Source organism: Perca flavescens, chromosome 20, assembly GCF_004354835.1.
Source record: "Perca flavescens isolate YP-PL-M2 chromosome 20, PFLA_1.0, whole genome shotgun sequence".
NCBI lineage: Eukaryota > Metazoa > Chordata > Actinopteri > Perciformes > Percidae > Perca > Perca flavescens.
Genome location: NC_041350.1, coordinates 13,633,932 through 13,653,070, shown reverse-complemented (window position 1 = coordinate 13,653,070; position 19,139 = coordinate 13,633,932). Strand labels below are relative to the sequence as shown.

At 41.5% G+C, this 19,139-nt stretch overlaps 1 protein-coding gene across 1 annotated transcript in view; it reads right to left on the bottom strand.

Moving 5' to 3' along the window:
• The window catches only part of LOC114547290 (ryanodine receptor 3), a 112,936-nt gene that overhangs the window by 63,510 nt on the left and 30,287 nt on the right, over positions 1–19,139 (bottom strand). The window contains exons 6-22 of the mRNA XM_028566573.1: positions 18,959–19,071; positions 17,758–17,857; positions 17,091–17,184; positions 16,142–16,216; positions 15,377–15,533; positions 14,579–14,743; positions 13,995–14,116; positions 12,859–13,039; positions 11,730–11,865; positions 10,238–10,333; positions 9,783–9,901; positions 8,120–8,253; positions 6,552–6,793; positions 6,040–6,232; positions 4,299–4,515; positions 4,099–4,203; positions 1,075–1,178 (exon numbers count right to left, since the gene is read on the bottom strand). Of these exons, the coding sequence (XP_028422374.1) occupies positions 1,075–1,178; positions 4,099–4,203; positions 4,299–4,515; positions 6,040–6,232; positions 6,552–6,793; positions 8,120–8,253; positions 9,783–9,901; positions 10,238–10,333; positions 11,730–11,865; positions 12,859–13,039; positions 13,995–14,116; positions 14,579–14,743; positions 15,377–15,533; positions 16,142–16,216; positions 17,091–17,184; positions 17,758–17,857; positions 18,959–19,071 (2,353 nt within the window). The remainder of the gene's footprint in view (positions 1–1,074; positions 1,179–4,098; positions 4,204–4,298; positions 4,516–6,039; positions 6,233–6,551; positions 6,794–8,119; positions 8,254–9,782; positions 9,902–10,237; positions 10,334–11,729; positions 11,866–12,858; positions 13,040–13,994; positions 14,117–14,578; positions 14,744–15,376; positions 15,534–16,141; positions 16,217–17,090; positions 17,185–17,757; positions 17,858–18,958; positions 19,072–19,139) is intronic.

Below are 19,139 nucleotides of genomic sequence, written 5' to 3'. Positions count from 1 at the left end.
TCTGATTTGACAGTTCACGAAGATCCAACGGTAGCGACTGAGGGGTTGGGAGTGTTCAAATGGAGTTAAATTGTGCATGTCTTAATCGGTCAGGAGAAAAAGGCCAAAGAATGCCCAGAGGAATGCACTGGGTGTGAAGTGCTTTTGACACATTTTCTTCACACCTTGTGAGAGGACAAAGTGACATTAAAAATGAGTTTGGTGTTACTCAGCAACCCATCAGTCTCACCCAGATGTTTCTGCCTGTGCCCCAGATCAAAATTAATCACAGCAAACCTTAACATTCTCCTCTATCATCTAAAAAGCATTTATGTAAAGCACCTGATGAGTGGAATAAGACCAGCAAGACTTGTATGGTTGAGCGACACTGGACATGGAAATTTCCTAACCCTTAAGTGAGGGTCATATCTGACCACAGGCATATGTGCATTTATTGTTGTCTTACAGACACTTTATTTGAATCCTTATCTTTATCCTTTTGTACTCTTTGGTTTAGACTGTAGGTGTTGTCATGTATGTGATGCTCCTCCTAAAAGGTGCTGTAGGTAGGATTGGGAAGATTCAGGACTTAGCCAAAAAAATTGAACATCAACAACTTCTCAGTCCCTCCCCCCTTTCTACTAAAGCCCAAACTGCTCTCCGAAGCCCCTCCCCCCACAAGGGAGAATGAATGTGTGTGCATGAGCAGTGATTGACACACAGTTAGACACCCCCCTTGGCCCTGATTGGAGCATCTGAACAGGGAGCTGTGGATTTTTGCAAACTGCACTACAGGCTGTAGGTGGTGCCAGAGGAGCCAGATTTCTTTTAAAATTACCTGCTTCATGTAGTTCTACTGGAACACAGGGGCAGTTTCAGCAAATATGACAGAAACTTAGTTTTATAAGTCTTACCTACTGCATCTTTAATGCTTATGAACGGTTTTAAACAAACAGACAAAAAAAATCTAATCTTGTATTTTGTTTGTTTGTAAAGAATCTGTCTATTTCTCTTTTTGACTCCATCCAAAACTCTCTTCTTCTCTTCAAAAACAAAAGTACCACAAAGAAAATAAATCCATAATGCTCAACATACTTCAGAGTTTCTGTTGACATCTGCAGATTGTAGTTCTTTTCAGTATCTGGCAGCTTGGAGAAATCCACCAGGCACGGGTGCTGCCGCTTATTATCATCCCTTATCTATCAGAAAAAAGAAAAGTCAGAAATCCTCTTTCAAATTCCTTTTTGTTGTCTGGAACTTTTGTCCACAGTTACTCCATTTGTCTGTATATCATGTGGGAAAGTTTACTAAATATATGCATATGAAATGCAAAGCCTTGTAAGTCATTGTGAACCAACAAGGAGAGGAGAATGTGGTTTAAATAAGGGTGCTACTGCTTACAGTGATAAGACAGTCTACTGTAATGAACATGTTATGAAATAGAGAGGAATAAGGGAGCATGTTTTCTTGGGGGCGATAGAAAGGTGTACAACTGGAATACCAAGTGATGGTGTAATGCCTCTCTCGAGGCTGCACTGTATGCCAAATAATCCCTTCGGCAATGCTGCTCAGAGGAGGCGGCATGGCAATGGCGGATGTTTACCAAGAAAACATGCAGGGCTGCGTACAGATATGCAGCTGTGTGTGGGTTCAATGAACACCAGCCAGCTCTTTTGTAAATAGTACAAGAACTCTGTGAGAAATCTCTTCTCTGGCAGTTCTTCATTTTACAGAATTACATTTGTGGAACAAACAATAAATAAAAATGGGGTTTTTTTTTTTATGCAACCGGGGCGAAGAAACGAACACTTTGCTTATTTGCTTTGCTGTAGGACATCTACTGTTAATGCTGCTGTAATGAATCACATTGAATGACAACTACAGAGCACAGAATAACCTGCAGCAGAGCCACATCCAAAATCTCTGTACATCTAATCCTATGTGCACCGTGGCCATATCTCACTATTTGACACACTTGTGCCTCTGACCTCCTGAGCTTAAAAACAAAACAAAAACGTCTTGACAATAAAATGCTAATATTAAATTAAAGATTCTGTTGAGGTGCCAAAAAAGGATGAAGCTGGCGGTATTAGTAATATTTGGAGGATTCCGTTATACGTTTGTATTATAGACATAAGAGCTGTGTTACATATTGTTGTTTGTGTTGTCATCTGTTCCTTTAAAGGGCAAAACAGGTCACTTTGGTGTTATCCTTTAGCTAATGTACAATAAACCAAGAAAGTCATCAATCGACACAAAAATGACAAAATGTTAATGTTTTTGCCGGTATAAATTGCAGGTATAATGAAATAAATAATTATAGAATTTTGTTTAATAATGCAAAATAATCATTTTGACTGTTTTTCAACTTATCATATTTAAAATATACAGTAGGTGTTCTACTTCTGTGTTTACTAATACTTAGGATATAAATATTTGGATATTATGGGAAATACACATTCATTTTCTTGTCAAAAGAACCAGAAGACGGTTAGCTTAGCATAAAAATTAGAAGCAGGGGGAAACAGCTAGCCTCCTATCCAAGACTACGTTTACACGTGGCTGGCTATTTTCACAAACAGACGTTTCACCCTTTCCGTTTTCAAAAATAACATCGTGCACACCTGTCAGTTTTCAAAAAAGTGTTCGTTTGCACGAACCTGTGTATATATGCCGTCAAGAGCATGCAAACTTGTAGGTGGCAGTGTAACGAGAAGCTCAAGCCCAAGTTAGCCAATCAGAATCCCAAAAATAGCAACAACAGCAACAAATCACTTCCTCTTCCTCTTTTTCTTTATCTTTTTTTGAAGATGGCGCCAGGATCATCTTTCATATGGACTGACCAGAAGGTAGAGCTCCTGTTAAATACTGTTATGTCGGCTGCCTAAACCTCCGTTTTTCTCAGTTTACATGCAAACGAAGTTTTCCAAAATCTCCACTCTGGCCGGAGTTTTTAGAAAGAATCGTTGTCAGAAGCGAATTCTCCGTTTGCACGTAAACGAAGGGCAGAAACGAAGGGAAATGTCTCAGTTTTTCAAAATAACCATGTACGTGTAAATGGGGTACAAAAGGACGTCCACACAGGTGTTTTCAGTTATTCTGGCTGATTAGGCTCTTTTCAGGTTGAAGGTGGGCCGGAGCTTTGATGGGAACTTATTAGGTCACAAATTCTTTATAACAATAAGGATGACAAAGGTGTCCTTTGTCCCGCCCTAACAGGTGCAACAACACTAATCATGGACTCAGGAAGATGTCAATCACTCAGTCTATCCATACCCACACAGTCCTGGAAAAGATCCAATCTGCCACATTAACTATAAACAACTGTGTGGGTGTTCAGGGCCTTTGACACATTTGATCTCATTTGTTTAATCCATAGTCTGGAGTCTGCTTGTTAGCGGTTAGCTAGCTGTTTTCCCCGACATCAAGTCTTTATGCTAAGCTAAGATAAACAAAGAGAGGTATTGATCTTAACATATAACTCTCAGCAAAAACAGAAACATAACTTTTCCCAAAATGTCAAACTATAACTGCATCATAAAAGCAACCTTTGGGTTTAAATTTGGAAGGCATTATGTCTAAAGAATCAATTAAACTTCTTCTTTTAATTCTTAAAAATTAAATGAAGATTAAAAATGATGATTCAAATACCCGCTTTCCTCATGGTTTATTGTTGCTGTCAACACCCTGTTCTGCCCTTCGGTGAAACAACACTTTGTAAGTCATGACTTCTACTAAAACACGGACACAATGACTATGCTAAGTACAAACAAACTGGAAGTATGCATCTAAATGATGGTATGAAAAGCATCGGACATGGAAAATGAGAGTTTTCTTTCCACTTACCCTCTTTTTGGTGTGAACCGCAAATTATAAAAGAGAAAGCAAGATGACGTACAGGCTTTTGATGATTCAATTCTGATACTACCAACAACTAATGCATTTAAAGCGGTTTTTAACTTAGATTTGTTTAGAAAATGTGTAATTGTGATGTTTATTTCTCCACAAACATGGCAAAATGTATGGGTTATGCATTTTTTTTATCTTTCGATCCAGAGTGATGATTTTGTTCTAAGAGTATTATACTATAAAGGAAAGGAATCAGCATATATTTCTCACCTTGCCATACGACCAACCCAGCTCAATTTTATTCATGCCCCACAGTTCGTGGATGTTCTCAGCAAGCTTGTCTCGAACTTTCTCTAAATGAGGCGGCATAACAATCTGAGGAAACAGGCAAAGTATGAACCTAAATGAAAAAAGTTAAAACAGTGACAGGATTATTTACATGTTTATCTATTCTTCTCCTGTTAGTTTACCTGGCTAGTTTCAACAGGTGTGGGGATGAAGGAGGCCTGTGACATGAACTGTGTGGTGCCAAGCAGATCTCGGACTCCATTCGCATCCCTCTTGTACTCTTTCACTGGCTCCACCTTCATCTTCTCTTTTGGCAGCAGAGCTTCGTAACATGGAACGTAACTTGACGGAGGCAGGAACTTAAAGTCGCCATGTCGGCCACCCAACAGGAAACGCACCCTGATGACATAACATTTTATTAAATCATTAATCTGCACACTAAAATTGTAGGAGAACTTTTTTTTTTTTTATTAATGCGGTGGGGGGAGGCGGGGTATATATCTAATATAATTTATATATCTAATCATAAATGATAATCAGACAGCTATTTATGAAAGAAGCAGCCAGTGAAAAGAAAATGCAGCTAAATGTAACGCTGTTTCTAATCTAAATCCACTTCAATCACTTCCTGACTCTGCTCTAACAGAGACAAGTTTAGCTCTGAGACAGAAAAAACGTCACAGGCCATCACTGTAAAGAGGCTCTCCTGAGGCTGCCCAAAATAGCTACTCAAGTAGTAGTGGTGACGCAACCAAGCCCATTCTGACTGCAGCTCTCAATTATTGAGCAGTGAAGATGTGTGGCTGTCATTTTCTGGCACGTTTAAAGAGATGTTCACCCCGTTCATTGGGTCAGTTTCAAGTACAAGCTCTGAGGTGTAATTACCCACACAAAAGTGGCTATAAGCTGGCACTTTGTGTATGAAATGCTGAACATTTACTCTAATTGAAATTGCTGGATTGATTGACATAAAATTAGCTACAGACGTTCAGAAACCCCTCAGGATGAATATAAATAACAGATAACTTTGGTGATCCCCTGACTATTCATTTAGCACAATCATCAAGTCAAAATTTTAAACTTATAATTAAATACCTGCAAAATTAATGACATTCAGCCTCTGCTGTACTTTGTGTTAATGCTAAATTGCAAATGTTAGCATGCTTACACACTAAACTAAGATTAAATGAAACATTATATCAGCTAAACATCAGCATTGTCATTGTAAGCATGTCAGCATGCTGACGTTAACATTTAGCTCAAAGCACCACTGTTCCAAAGTACATCCTCACAGAGCTGCTAGCATGACCGTAGTGTTGTTAACTGACAAAGTCTAAACAGCCAACTCAGGACACGTTGCTTCAACACTTTGTGGAACATAGTCGAGTCCACCCTGATTCCCCTTTCAATGCCGGGTATTGTATTTTTTTTGAAAATATATTTTCATCACGCAATAAGGATTTCAAATAGCTTACATGAACAAATCAAATCAGACCAGTCTCTTGGTGTCAAGAGTCTCTGCACTTCGAAGAATGAAAGCTGTTAAAGCAAAATGCTGCTTTGCTCTACAAAGTCAGAGTCAATCATGGAATCATAGGAAACGTGCTAGAGCTTGAAATTCCATTTTAAAGTCTTGTCAATCACACTATCTGTGGTCACCATGGCAACAGGACAGAATACGAAGCCTGCCAATTTTACCTGTGTCCAATCTCAAGACTGAGGATTAATACATTTGGACCAGAATGATTGGATGGATTGAATGGATTCATACAGGGTTGTGTTTGTGGACGGTGTGGCATATATATATATATATATATATATATATATATATATATATATATATATATACTCATTTATCATCAAGGAATTTCAGGGAGTCAATTCGTCTTAGACAGTGCACAGGAGAAACAAATAAACACTCACTTGACCCCTGCAGAGAAGCTGACGACAGGGAAGAAGAGCCCATCAGTGTTGAAATTTTCGAACATGCCTTGAACGGGCTGTCCGTTGATCCTGAAAGAGATGCTGGGAGCTCCCAGGTCCAGACAACAGCTCACCACATCCTCTGAGGTCAGGATGTGCTGGTTCATAGACGCAACTGCCCGCGGGATACGACCTGTTCAGGCAAAACACACACACACACACACACACACACACACACACACACACACACACACACACACACACACACACCTATGTGAAAGAAGACCCAGTGAGTGATGCTGGCACAGATCACGTCTCTCACACACACACACACAGGATTAAACACGCACATTTGTACACACAGTTACACACACTCTGGGCAAGGAGATCATCCCTACAGGGCACTGATCCTGTCTAGACACAGCCTGGCTGTAGCCCAGGGTTACCATTAATACATAAGGTCGTTATGATATCATCTGAGTTACATACTGAATTGTATTCCTCCCACTGACCTGACCAGAGGTGGAGTCCATCAAAACCATACGAGTAGAGGTCATCTCCAACCCCATTGCCTCCCCATCCCTCTCCTCCTCCAGGGTAGGGAGCGTAGCCTTTAGCATTGGCCCAGCCCACTCTCAGGTGGGTGGGCTCACTGGTCACAAAGTGATCCACCTGGTCAATCATCAGCTCGTAGTACCACTTCTTATACTGAGCTGAGCCCTCGCTCACCCCCAGGAAGATATTCGGTCTCATACTGGCAATGAAGTGGAACATGAAATCATTAGTTATCCCTCAGAGGCAGTGACACATTCTTAGATATTCTCATATATTCATTTGTAATATGCTATTTTTTCTGAAAACTAATGAAAAATTCTGCCCTAAGGACAAGATAATTCAATTTGCTTCTAATGTATTTGTTTCAAAAGGTTCTTTAAAAGTGTTGATAACTTGAAGCAAGGCAGAGCCAAGTCATCAATTGACTAGTGTCAAGACAATGATCCAAAGAGATTTGTGAGATTAAATCTTAGCGTTCTTTTCATTGTACAAAGATAAAATGTGGAAGGGTAATACTAATAAAGTATATAAGTAATAAAAAATAATAATAAAGTTAAAATGAAATTGTAAGGCCAAGTACAATCTCAGCGAGCTTTCGTGTCCAAACTATCACATCATGGTTGAGCGTACATGGTCCACAGTCCAATTTAAAAACCATGTTCTTAAGTCTATGGTCGACATAGACGACATCTAGTGTTAGATGTGTACCTTATACACTCAAGGTCCACACATTGTAGGGCTGAATGTACGTCACACCCACAGTGGGATGGTTGTGGCTCTGGAGCCGGCTGCATCAGCTGTTCGTAAGATCAAACTTAAAACCTAATTGTAATGCGAGTGTTTACAACTTAAGTACTGAAAAAAAACAGCAGGCCGGGATTGCATCCACACAGCTCTCACAGACCAATCCCTAATACGTGAAATACCTAAGTTTTTTCACGGCCACATGCACACGCAGCTGGACCGGCTTTTTATATGTATGTATATATATATATATATATGTGTATGTGTATATATATATATCTGTATGTATATATATATATATATATATATATATATATATATATATATATATATATATACACACACACACATACATACATATATGTCTGTCTATCTATCTATCTATCTATCTATCTATCTATCTATCTATCTATATATAGAGAGAGAGAGAGAGAGAGAGAGAAAGAGAGAGAGAGAGAGATTATTTTTGATTGGAAGTCTTTACTGATTAAGATATTCCTTGAGTTTATTGGTGCAATCCAATTTAGTTAATAGTTTGAAAGTAGGTGGCAGTTACAGAGAACTTTAAAAGTACTTTACACACACAGCAATGGATTAACAAAAAGCTGGTGCAAACCAATCCTGTACACCAATCACAGACTAGGACTTCAATCACTTGGTAACGAACAAGACTTTAGTTCCTTATTTCTAACCATTTGATTTGCAAATGCAATTGAAATGTAAATTAATGAAAAAAAGCATGATGTTGAAAGGAGACATGGTGAGTGGTTGGCTTTCCAACCTCTGGACATCATTGACCAGCTGGGTTTGCAGCAGGAGATCTCTCTTGGGCAGCAAGTGATCACAGATTAGGTTCTGATTGGTTCGCACAGCTACGCCGTTACACACACACAGCGAGCACAGCACATCCAGAATCTAAAAAAGAAAGTAAAGCAGCAGGGAGGAAAATAAGCAACATTATCAAGAGGAAGAGCACAACAGTTCCCCAATAACGGATAACATTGACCTCACTGTCCCTATTAAACCCTGGTTATGAATCCATACCTTTCCAGAAATTACTTATTATCTTTGTTCCTAATCACTGTCCAGGTTGCTGATCTAGGGACAGACAGTTTTCATGCAACCACTGCTTAATTACTCAGAGATGCTTATTGGGGGCAAAAACATGTCCAATAATATTTCGTTGATGTTATCTTAGCAAAGCTGTAGAATTAAATGGGCCAGGAAGTTCAGCCAAGGGCGACAAGCCACCTTTATCATTGGCTCTTTTCTCCTGCTTCTAGAGCTAAATTATACACTCAGGCTGATTTATGACCCAGGCCAGCTGACTGCCTGCTCCTGATCTACTTTCACTGTTAAACTGATTGATTCATGATGAGGACACAATGCAACCAAACCCCCGGGAACCTTCTGTCGAAGATGGAAGTTTGTATGCTAGTGGAAGGTAAGCACAATGAATTAGTAGCAGAAGACAAGAAGAGGTGACAAAGAGGCCCAAAGGGAACGGTTATGGAAATAAATATGCATCCAGTGAAGCATTTTGGTGAGCCTAATGAGGAAAGAACTGGAGATGGCTGGATGCAAGATAAACAGGCACTTTAGGTGGTTGTTGTGTGCCTTCTTGCTTGACTAAAGGTTTATGACAACATTTGAGTTAGGCCTACTGGAAATATTTCAGTATATGTTGAAAGTTCAACATTTTGAAAAACACTTATTTGCTTTTTTGCAGACAGTTAGATGAGAAGATTGATACCACGCTTATGTCTTCAGGAAAAATTAAAACTGGAGCCAGCAGGTTAGCTTAGCTACTTAGCTTAACGGAAACAGCTAGCCTGGCTTTGTCCAAATTAAGTAACAAAATCCACCTACTAGCATCTCTAAAGCTCACTAACACATTATATCTCATTTGTTTAATCCATACAAAAAAGGAAGTGTATAAACATCAATTTGCAATTTAACAGGGGATTATGTGCCGGCCTATTTTGTAGTCAGGAGCTGTTGCCAGGCAACCAGCAGAGACTCCAGGAAGCCACTGGTTTCGGCCAAAATGTAGGTGCTGGTAGACAGATTTTGTTACATTTGGATAGAGCCAGGCTAGCTGTGTTGCCCTCTTTCCAGTCTTTATGCTAAGCTAAAATAATTGGCTACATATTTACCTTACAGATGTTCGCATGGTATAGATCTTCTTATCTGATTTAGCAAGAAAGCAAATAAGCACATTTCCCAAAATGTCAAACTATTCCTTGTTTTGTTTTTTTATCTTATTCAAATTTGCATGTGTAATTTCCTTTCACCAAGACCTTTATTTTCCACTTGGCTTCAATCAACATTCTCCTTGTGCATTGTATGCAAAAATACAGCCCAGATATGTCATTATCTTATATCACAGTGGAGATTGTACCCCAAATTAACATTTGACTGTAGAAGCACTACTTGCTGTTCACCTTGTGGTTGCGTCCGTGCTTGTAGAGCAGCGATATGATGGACTTGATGTGTCCTCTCTGGATAATGTTGAGGGCCTCGGGGCTCTCAATTAGAATGCAGTGCAGAACTTCCAGGATGCCTATACAGCCGCAAATTCATCAATTAGTTAACAGGCACAGAAGAGAAAGACACACCAGAGGACACTTATCAAAGAGATATCCCAGCCACATGGATTAACAGTCAACACCAATCTTTATCATACATTTAAAAAAAGAACAGGAAACTATATCATTTCTAAGCAAGCAGTGTCATCTTTTTATATATATTAAGACTCATGTCCTTGTCGAGGAGTGCTGCTTTGCCACTGAAGGAACTGGATAGCTTTGTGATATCTCTCTGATGGAGAAAATGCAACTTATGTCACAATGCCGTTTCACCGGAGGCTCAGTATGTGTGAGGATGATAATGAGCACACCTGAAGAAGACTCCAGTCTCTCCAGCTTGCTAACCAGCCAGTCCAAGTTGTTGGAGAACTGGGTGCAGTTGTTTCTGTTCCCTCTTATTAACGCAGCTGCAGGGTACAAGCAAAGTGTGCATGAGTCACATTTTATAGGAAAGAAAACAGGCTTTTTGGGTAAAATGGTTTGATGGATCCTCTTCAGTGCAACAGCAAAAACAATTTTGCCCAAAGGTGGACACTTTAAATGCATGCCCAAAGATATGGAAGGTTTAGCTTTGACACCCTTATACATATTAATTTAGAAGCTGCCTAAAATAGAGGGAGGGAATGACACAAGGAGAGAAAAGACATAAACACAAGCGGACAAACACACCCACATTGTGTCTTAGCAAAAAAAAAAAAAAAAAAGACAGGGTCACCCAATGCAGACAGACAGAGAAGAAAGGAGGGAGGCATCCTAAATCCACTTAGCGCTGCGCAGAAGCAGTGTGTGTGAATGGAAGGAGGACGGGGGGGAGAAAGAAGACGTGGCTGGAACACTAATCTAAGCCAGGAGGTGAAATCAGTGTAAATAAGAGTGTGAAGGACACACTTGGAGGGCAGAAGGGTTTCGGTGTGGCAGGACAAAAGATACATTTTACATCCACATTCTCTTCTTAGGAATGTGACAGGAAGAAAATCATGCCTGCTCACAAGTACATCCTTTATGTCACAACTGGTGACGAAAAAATGTTTCAGCCAAACATTGTATTCATCAGATACAGCAGGTTTTTTAGACAGAGAGGGAGAGCAAAAAATATTTATTTCCCCCTGCCAGATCATTTTAGTGAGATACGTCTACATCTGACAGAGCATATGCTAGCAGGTTAAAGTGATTTTGGAAAGGCATGGCTGATGAAATAGTGCTATGGGAACACAAAGAGCACAAGAACAAGTAAATGAAACTGAAAGCAGCATAGTGATGAGAACTGACATTCAATGGCTAAAAAAAAAACATCTGGTCATATGACATAAAGCTGTCAATCAGTGCAAGAGTGTGAGTCTGTGTGAGTGTGAGTATGTCTGTGTGTGTGTGTGATGATTGATCTTGTTGTGTTGATGCTCTAGAGGCACATCACATGAACTGGGTATCTTTTTTGTATGCAAGGGGCAAGCCTTTTTTTCCTCAAAAAATGTGATTATATGTGTGAGTGTTGGAGATGGGAAATTGATGGTGTGTGTGCGCATGTCTGTATAATGTTAAATTGAAGTCTGGAAACCTCAGAATACAACCTTCCACTGTGAGGCGTCTGTAAATGGCTGGTTAAATACCAGGTCAGTCCACTTCTTCATCACCACTGCAGCTACTTTACCTTCAAACAACAACTCTCATCTCTGTGATTGATTACAGTGTGTGTTTGTATGTACATATATGTGTGTGTGTGTGTGTGTGTGTGTGTGTGTGTGTGTGTGTGTGTGTGTGTGTGTGTGTGTGTGTGTGTGTGTGTGTTTTAAACGGGCTTCTTACCCAGCAGCTCATACAGCAGGTTTAGAATGTCTTTCCAGGCTGCTCCGGCCTCCGACCCCGCACACTCACCAAAGTGGGCAGCACTGTTGTAGAGGTTGAGACGATCGATACAGTTGGACACCAGAGTCAGCATGCCCTACAAAATGCACAGTGATCAATTATGTGAACATGATAGAACCACACGAAAATAACAAATATGAAATGCATGTATTATATATGACATCCCCAATTAAAATACATATCGTTCAAATAACAAGCTCTCATTAGTAGGACAACTTAATTTGGTGAGCTCTTTTTCTGCAACATTCAATTAGTCGACCATCCTGAACGCAGCCCTATGGCTCTCTCTTGTCCAATTTGGTAGTTGGTCATGGTGATTTATACCACAGCGAAATATCTATAGTGATCAGATATGTTAAATGGGCGCCGTAAAAAGACAAAATGGAAATTGCTGATGATTTATAATGCCAGGGAAAATCATGAGTCAGCTGTCTGCAGTGAAAAATTAACCTTCTAAATGTAATATATTAGGGGTGGGACAGAGATGTGCCGCTTTGGTATATTATCATAGAAAGATGGGTAAATAAGATGAAATGCTGAAATATGCATAATTTGCAAATACTGAAACTACCAGAAATGCACATTTATTTCAGTTAGCTAATTCACATTCATGTATGTTGGCTTGAGGATATGGTGACACATTGTCGTAGCCTGTAATAGGTTAAGGGGAGTGTGGATAGTTGACATCATAGGCACCCTCAGTAAGGCAGCTGACATTTCGTAATTGATGATCACAATTTAGGTCCTAGAGGCTTAGCAGAAAGCTTCAGTGCACTCGTGCCAGCCTCGGGAAAACTTATAACACCAGAACTGCTGACACCTTCAAATGCAATGCCTCCAAATACAAGATGGCATTGAAACACACTTGAAAGAATCAATTGCTTTAGCCCGTCACATACTTTGTCTTTTGCAAGTTTGCCGCTGCTCTCGGCTCAACCGTCAGTCACTTACTGAAATTGCCTCAATCACAAGTCAAACTTTTAGTCCAGGGGGCTTTTCATATTTTGCTGCACTGCAGAACAGCTCACTGTGTTATTTTTGCTGCGCCTTCCTTTACGGTGAAACTTACTTCCTGTTTGAAAAGGTTCTGCCGGTTCTTGAGCGAGCGCAGCTTGATCTGCCTCTCTTCATGCTCCAGCTCAGCATCAGGGAGCTGGAAATATGTGATGAGGTCATTGAGGGTTTGGAGCACCTCCTCAACAGGTAGCGAGACCAGTACCCTATTCTTAACACCCAGACAATCCAGGTCTCTTGGAGGGGGAGAGGGGGAGAGAGAGAGAGAGAGAGAGAGAGAGCACAGAAACGTCAACACATCACAAATACCCCATATTCAGAGAGAAAAGCAGTCCCTACTTACGTTTGTGATCATGCATAGTTTTCAAAATACCCCCATTCATCAAAAATGCAGTAATGCCGGGTAAAGACACTCTAATTGGGAGGCTGAGCAGACTTGCGGGGAGGCTGGGATGACTAACACAATGATTAGCCCACAGGTTCATCCATGCTGAAATGCTGATTTCCGCTGGCCCGCTAAAAATAGCTCCTGTCGTACTCGTGGGAGGGGTGAGCGGAGATGTGTGTGTCACAGCCGCGGGGGAAGGATGACAGACTCTCACATGTTCCCGCCATGAGTGCCCCACAAGCCCAACCCGGGGACAGCGGGCCGTCTGATAACAAATAAGGGCGCTGGAAGCATCCACTTACGTGCTCCACGACTCCCTTTTCATAGCTGGCAGTGCACAGCCGTGACGCGGCTGCAATGTTTGCCATTTGGAAATGCATGACTGGACCACTGAGTGAGCTGTCTGGGACTTTGGCACCCCACTCAGTCAAAACTCACAGGCCCACAGCTTAACTCCCCACTGGGCGCGTTCACAATCTGGAGGGAAGTTACATCACTTTTTTGTGTGGACTGTGTGAGTCTGTGGGGCTTTGAGATGTCTGTTTTTTTAGGATTCATCTGTGTGTGATGTTGTGCAGTTGGGGGACTCTTTGTTTTATCATCTCTATTAATTATGCTCCATCATCATTATCTGTATAACGATTACGCAACTTGTACCAATGACAGGACATTTGGCAAATTAGCCTAATAAAATGGCTCAAGACAAATGTGGTCTGCAATTTGGTTTAATTGGGCAATTTGTGTGATCACGTCACGGTGTGCATTAGTGAGGAACAGCAGTGTTACTGCCATGTTTGGCATACCTGATGAATCGGTTGAAAAGTAGTGTGGTGTTGCGGATGATTCGTGCAGCGCGGGACTCCTCGTGTTGACAGCGCTGCAAGGTCAACCCGTCATCCATGTGACCTTCAGAATGTAGGCACGCCTTGACAGGGCAGACAGGAAGAGAAAGAGTGTGAGACACTGCCATGAGATGATATAGGGAAAGAGGGGGGGGAGGGAAAGGACCAAAAAAGGAATAGGAAGTCATTTAATGGAGAGAAAGTGACCAGCCATCGGGAGCCAGCACTGAGCCACAATGTCTGGAACACAGGTGCTGACACTACAGGCTATTTGGCTGTGTTTACATGGAGGACACATTGTCACGCATATTATCGCGCACACACACCTCTATCACTTCTGCCACAATAGCCAACGGACAAGGTTTATATTTAGCCGAGGCAGAGATACGAACTAATAGACAATAATCTTTACTCAATCAACTCATTACCCTCAAAATAATTATTCGCTCCGAGGAATCTCATTTATTTATTAATGTTGTTTTGTTTTTAGATGTGCTTTGCATCTGAAGACGGAACAGTGTGTGCTTGTGTTTGTCTCCGCTCACTCGTCTCTTGAGGGGACCCAGACGGGCGGATTTGACATCAGGTGCCTGGTAAGAGAGCCAGAGTCCCGTGGCCATGTGCATGATGAAGCAGAGAGAGTCTCCGTATTTAATCTCTGCCACCCCCATGCCCTCGATGTCCCGCTTGGGGCTCTGCTCCAGCTTCTCCTGCACAGGGGAGGAGAAAATGTCAAAGTTGTCAGTGTGGAGCGTGCTGGCACAATACAAAAACATGCACACTCAGACACACTGCATGCATATCTGTTCTTAATCAACCACCAACCAAATGTCAACTGCATCTGCTGTTTATGGCTCCATCTATCACAGTGGGATGTTTGTATTTGCTTTGCTAGGATCGGATATAACTGCGACCCCTGATCGACATGAGGACTTAAGTGATAAATGACTTTACTTACATTCTATAATACATGCTTTGAATCCACATTGGAGGGGTCACTAATTTGCTGACAATCACTGGCCATATCTAGAAACTCCATTACACAGAGTAAGGCTAAATGGACGGTTCAGTCAGAGTCGGCAAGAGCAGCTAAATTAACCTTGATGGTGTAGCTTTCACTGCTCCAATAATTCTTGTAATTTTCATTGTCCTTGGAAAAATGGTGATTTTCCAGTTCAAGAGGAGTGGGCGGTTCATTTGTAAAGGTTTAAAGGTGATCCTTTGTGTGTAATGATGCGGTGTGTGGTTGATCACATGTGACACGAGTCACCTTGAGGAACAGCGGTAGAGTCAAGTGAAGACATTTTGTGCCCTTGTATCTGTGTGCGTACGTATGTCCTAACCTTAGAGGCTCTGAAGCAGAAGGCAGTGGCGATGGTGTCTGACCTCTCCCGGTCCTGCAGCACCAAACCCCTATCCTCAGTCAGGGCCAAGTAGTGACCGGTGGTCAGGTGGCGCAGTCGGAAGGGCTGGCCCCAGCGGATGTGGCTCCCACTCCAGCTGTCAAGATCGCACCCACACATTAAAATGAAGCACACATGCAAACATACAAGGAGACAAAGGTGCATTAAATAAGCCCTGGAAGCCTAATATCTGCTAATTACTTGATCTAAACATTGCTGCCAGCTGTTAATTATCTAGCATGCCACGGGGTAGAATAATAAGCAGATAGATGAACATTTCTCTAATTATGCACTTTGTTTCTGTTCAAGAAATTAAAATCATTGTAAATGTGACAAATATCATATTTGACACAAGATTTGAAATGAAAAAAGGAAAGGCTGCATCCCCTGTGAGGCTGTGAAATAGCCAGGATCAAAGAGTCAGAGAAAGGGAAAGCAACAGAAGGAAAGAGGGAGGGAGATGAGGAATAAAGAGACAGAGAGGCCACAGTGCAGCATTAAATCATAGGTAGGGAGAGGGAGGAAAGGACAAATGGGTGTGGAGAGAAAAGAAATAGAAAGAGAAAACAGCAGATACGAAGAAACAGGTGGGATGGAGAAATAGGAGAATGGTGGAAAATGATAAAAAAAGAAGAAGAAGAAAAATAGGTACTGAGAAACAGGAAGGAAAGAAATAGATAACCGATCATGTGAAACACAACCCACCTGATGCGGAGCGGCTCCAGCCTCCACAAGGACCTGGCCTTGGCACCGGCTTTACCCGTCTCATAGTTGACTATCCTGGGGATGCCAGAGAAGCATGAGTGGGTTGTCTTTCTGTGAACACTTTAAATGTCTAGCCGCCACTGATACTGTCAAGGTCATTCATCCTGCTTCGAAAGAACACCACCTCTTTACTCTCACTTGTTACGCTGATATTCACTGGGAGGATGTGTTTCTACACATAAACACACACACTGGCTGTATTTACTCTGCTGACTAAAGCATCACATCCTTCAAACAGAGACATGTGCGCCCTGATAACCCACAGCTACACTGTCTATAATTTGGGTGACTGGGTTCAAAGATAAAATAAATCTCTCATCATCACCCCCCAACCCCCTGCTGACAGCTTGGAGTGTGTTTGATCTGCCCCAGAAAAACGTAAGACCTCTAAACAGCTCTCTCCTTCTGTTGAATTTCAAGGACAACAGTAGGAGAAAAGCCAAAGCGGGAAAATAATATCTAATCCCGCCTCCGTCTTTGCCATGCTTTGTTCTAAAAATAGACACCATGTATGTATGTGTGTTTTTGCCCTGGAGGAACACACAAATCCTGGCACCTAGCGGAGTGTGAATGGGCCTTGCCCGCTGTCGTGACCCACTTTGAGCCCAGTGTGCCATTTTTCTGCGGCCTACGTTATCTGTGTAGGCACCAGGCAGCTATACTTTCGATAAAAATAACACGGCAGCCATTTTGGCTCCCCGGAGAGACGAGTGCCATGCTGGTCAGAGGCATTCTTTATGAAGCATGGTAGGAGGGAGCTGAGGAACCATGGGTAACTCACAGGTCAGTTAGCTTTTCTTGTGCTACATAACTGCTCTGCCATCACTAAAGGGTGACCCCTAATGCTGCAGCGCAATCTAGTTTGTTCAACGCTTGCTGTGTTTCGCACCTCTGCTGCTCTTCACTCTGGTCTGATCCTGGGATGGCCACGACCTCGTCATGTCCATGGAACAGCCGCATCACATGACCACCCAACAGGTAGCCTATTGGAGGAGGAAGGACATTAGATTTAGATAAGGAGACTGTAGACATTTTGTTTATGGTTTTTTGCTGCTTTTGCCTCCACTTCAAATGCTTGTCATCTCATAGATGTAATCTGTTAATGTTGATGTTGACTTCAGAAGACGTTTTCCTAATTTCTCAATAAAGAAATCCAAGCAAATTCAAGATGACGGGGAGATTTCCACAAATGCTGGGAATGGTCACAGCGGAAAAAAGAAAATATACTTTTAGATTGGATGTTTCAAAGAACAGTTTAACAAGATGCTTTTTAACAAATGAAAAAGCTACATTTAAGTCTTTTGAATGTTTAGGGGCTTATCCTTGACCAATTAGTGGAAACTTGCATTATCCTATCTTGAGAAATATTTACAAATTAACATTCATTTGACAGCCTACATTCCCTCCTTTTATTAATATACATATACTGTGTATATATTTATATATATATATATATATATATATATATATTAAAAAATACTATAGAATCATGGAGAAATGTGTGGAAAGAATTGTGAAGAAATAATGGAAGCTGGGACTTTGTGTGTAGCCTCTACCTTCTTCTATGTTGCTACCGGAGCAGATGGGATGGACGTTCCACAGGGTTTGCATGAAAGAAGCATCCACCTGAATGTTGCCATTGGAGATGGATAAGTGCTGCAGGAAAAGAGGAGAAAGATGTTGTTTCACAGAATACTATAATTTAATACATTGAACCTGTAAGAGATTATATTAAACATTTATACATTTTGTAAATAAATCTCTAAAGTACAACCCGACTGCAAACAAGTGTGGGTTCTATAGGAAGATAGACACTGGCTTTCTGATATATATATGATTTTCTTGTGTTTCAAATACATGGGCCAGACGTGGCCGTCGAATAGGCCGGGGGTCTGGAACCGTAGTTTATATATATATATATATATATATATATTGAGGGAACCATAAACATGACGGACAGATGCCTTGAGTGTTTGGGGATTTATACCATCTGGGGGGCTGTAATGCTGTGTGTGTGTTTTCCACAGTTCTTTTGTGTCCAAAAAACAACTTTTGTGGCAGCTGTGTGCTGATCAGCCTCCCTCTCCAGAGTGCCTCCCTTGGGTTCTGTCCCCACATACCACTGTGTGGGTGACAGCAGGGACAGACTACCAGATTGACATTGGTGACTGTAAGGCGATAGTGGTCATCTGGCTGTGCCCCTGCCGCCATGGGGGGGGTAAACACAGGCTGGCTGCTGTCACCAACTTCATGGATCACAGGGGACATGTTTCCCAGGGTTAACATCGCACAGTGCTATGATGCTGGGCTTAGAGGGCAGGAAGGCATAATAGTCAAAGAAGAAGCCTAATGCTGAAAAGGTCAGTTCAGCAGTGCAATAGGAACGTAATCATTATTGATGGCGGTGGGATGTGGGGAGGATGAAAACTCATTTTAAATGGCTCTGGCAGCAGTCTGAAGAAATCCTAATCCACCAAACCAGACATTTCCAGTTCAGATCAAATTTTGCTTAATGTAAATGTTAGCAGCCTTAGTCATCCAGAAGGAAAAAAGGTGTTGCTTTTAACATTACAGCCTCCTAAAGGAGAGCGTGTGGTAACAGGATTGGGATAATCTGAAATGTTGTCACATTAGGGGAAGAAGAGTTGATGCACACACACACACACACACACACACACACACACACACACACACACACACACACACACACACACACACACACACACACACACACACACACACACACACTAAACTTACAAGGTATCGCTCTGAGGACACACTGACGAGGATGAGGTCATCACCGATCCGCACTTTCTCTCCTTCAGATCTCTGTTTGGAGGCAGGGTGGATCGTCCACCAACAGGCCTCACCTACAATGATACACACGCATAGACACATATACATATATATATATATATATATTTTTTTTTTTTTAATT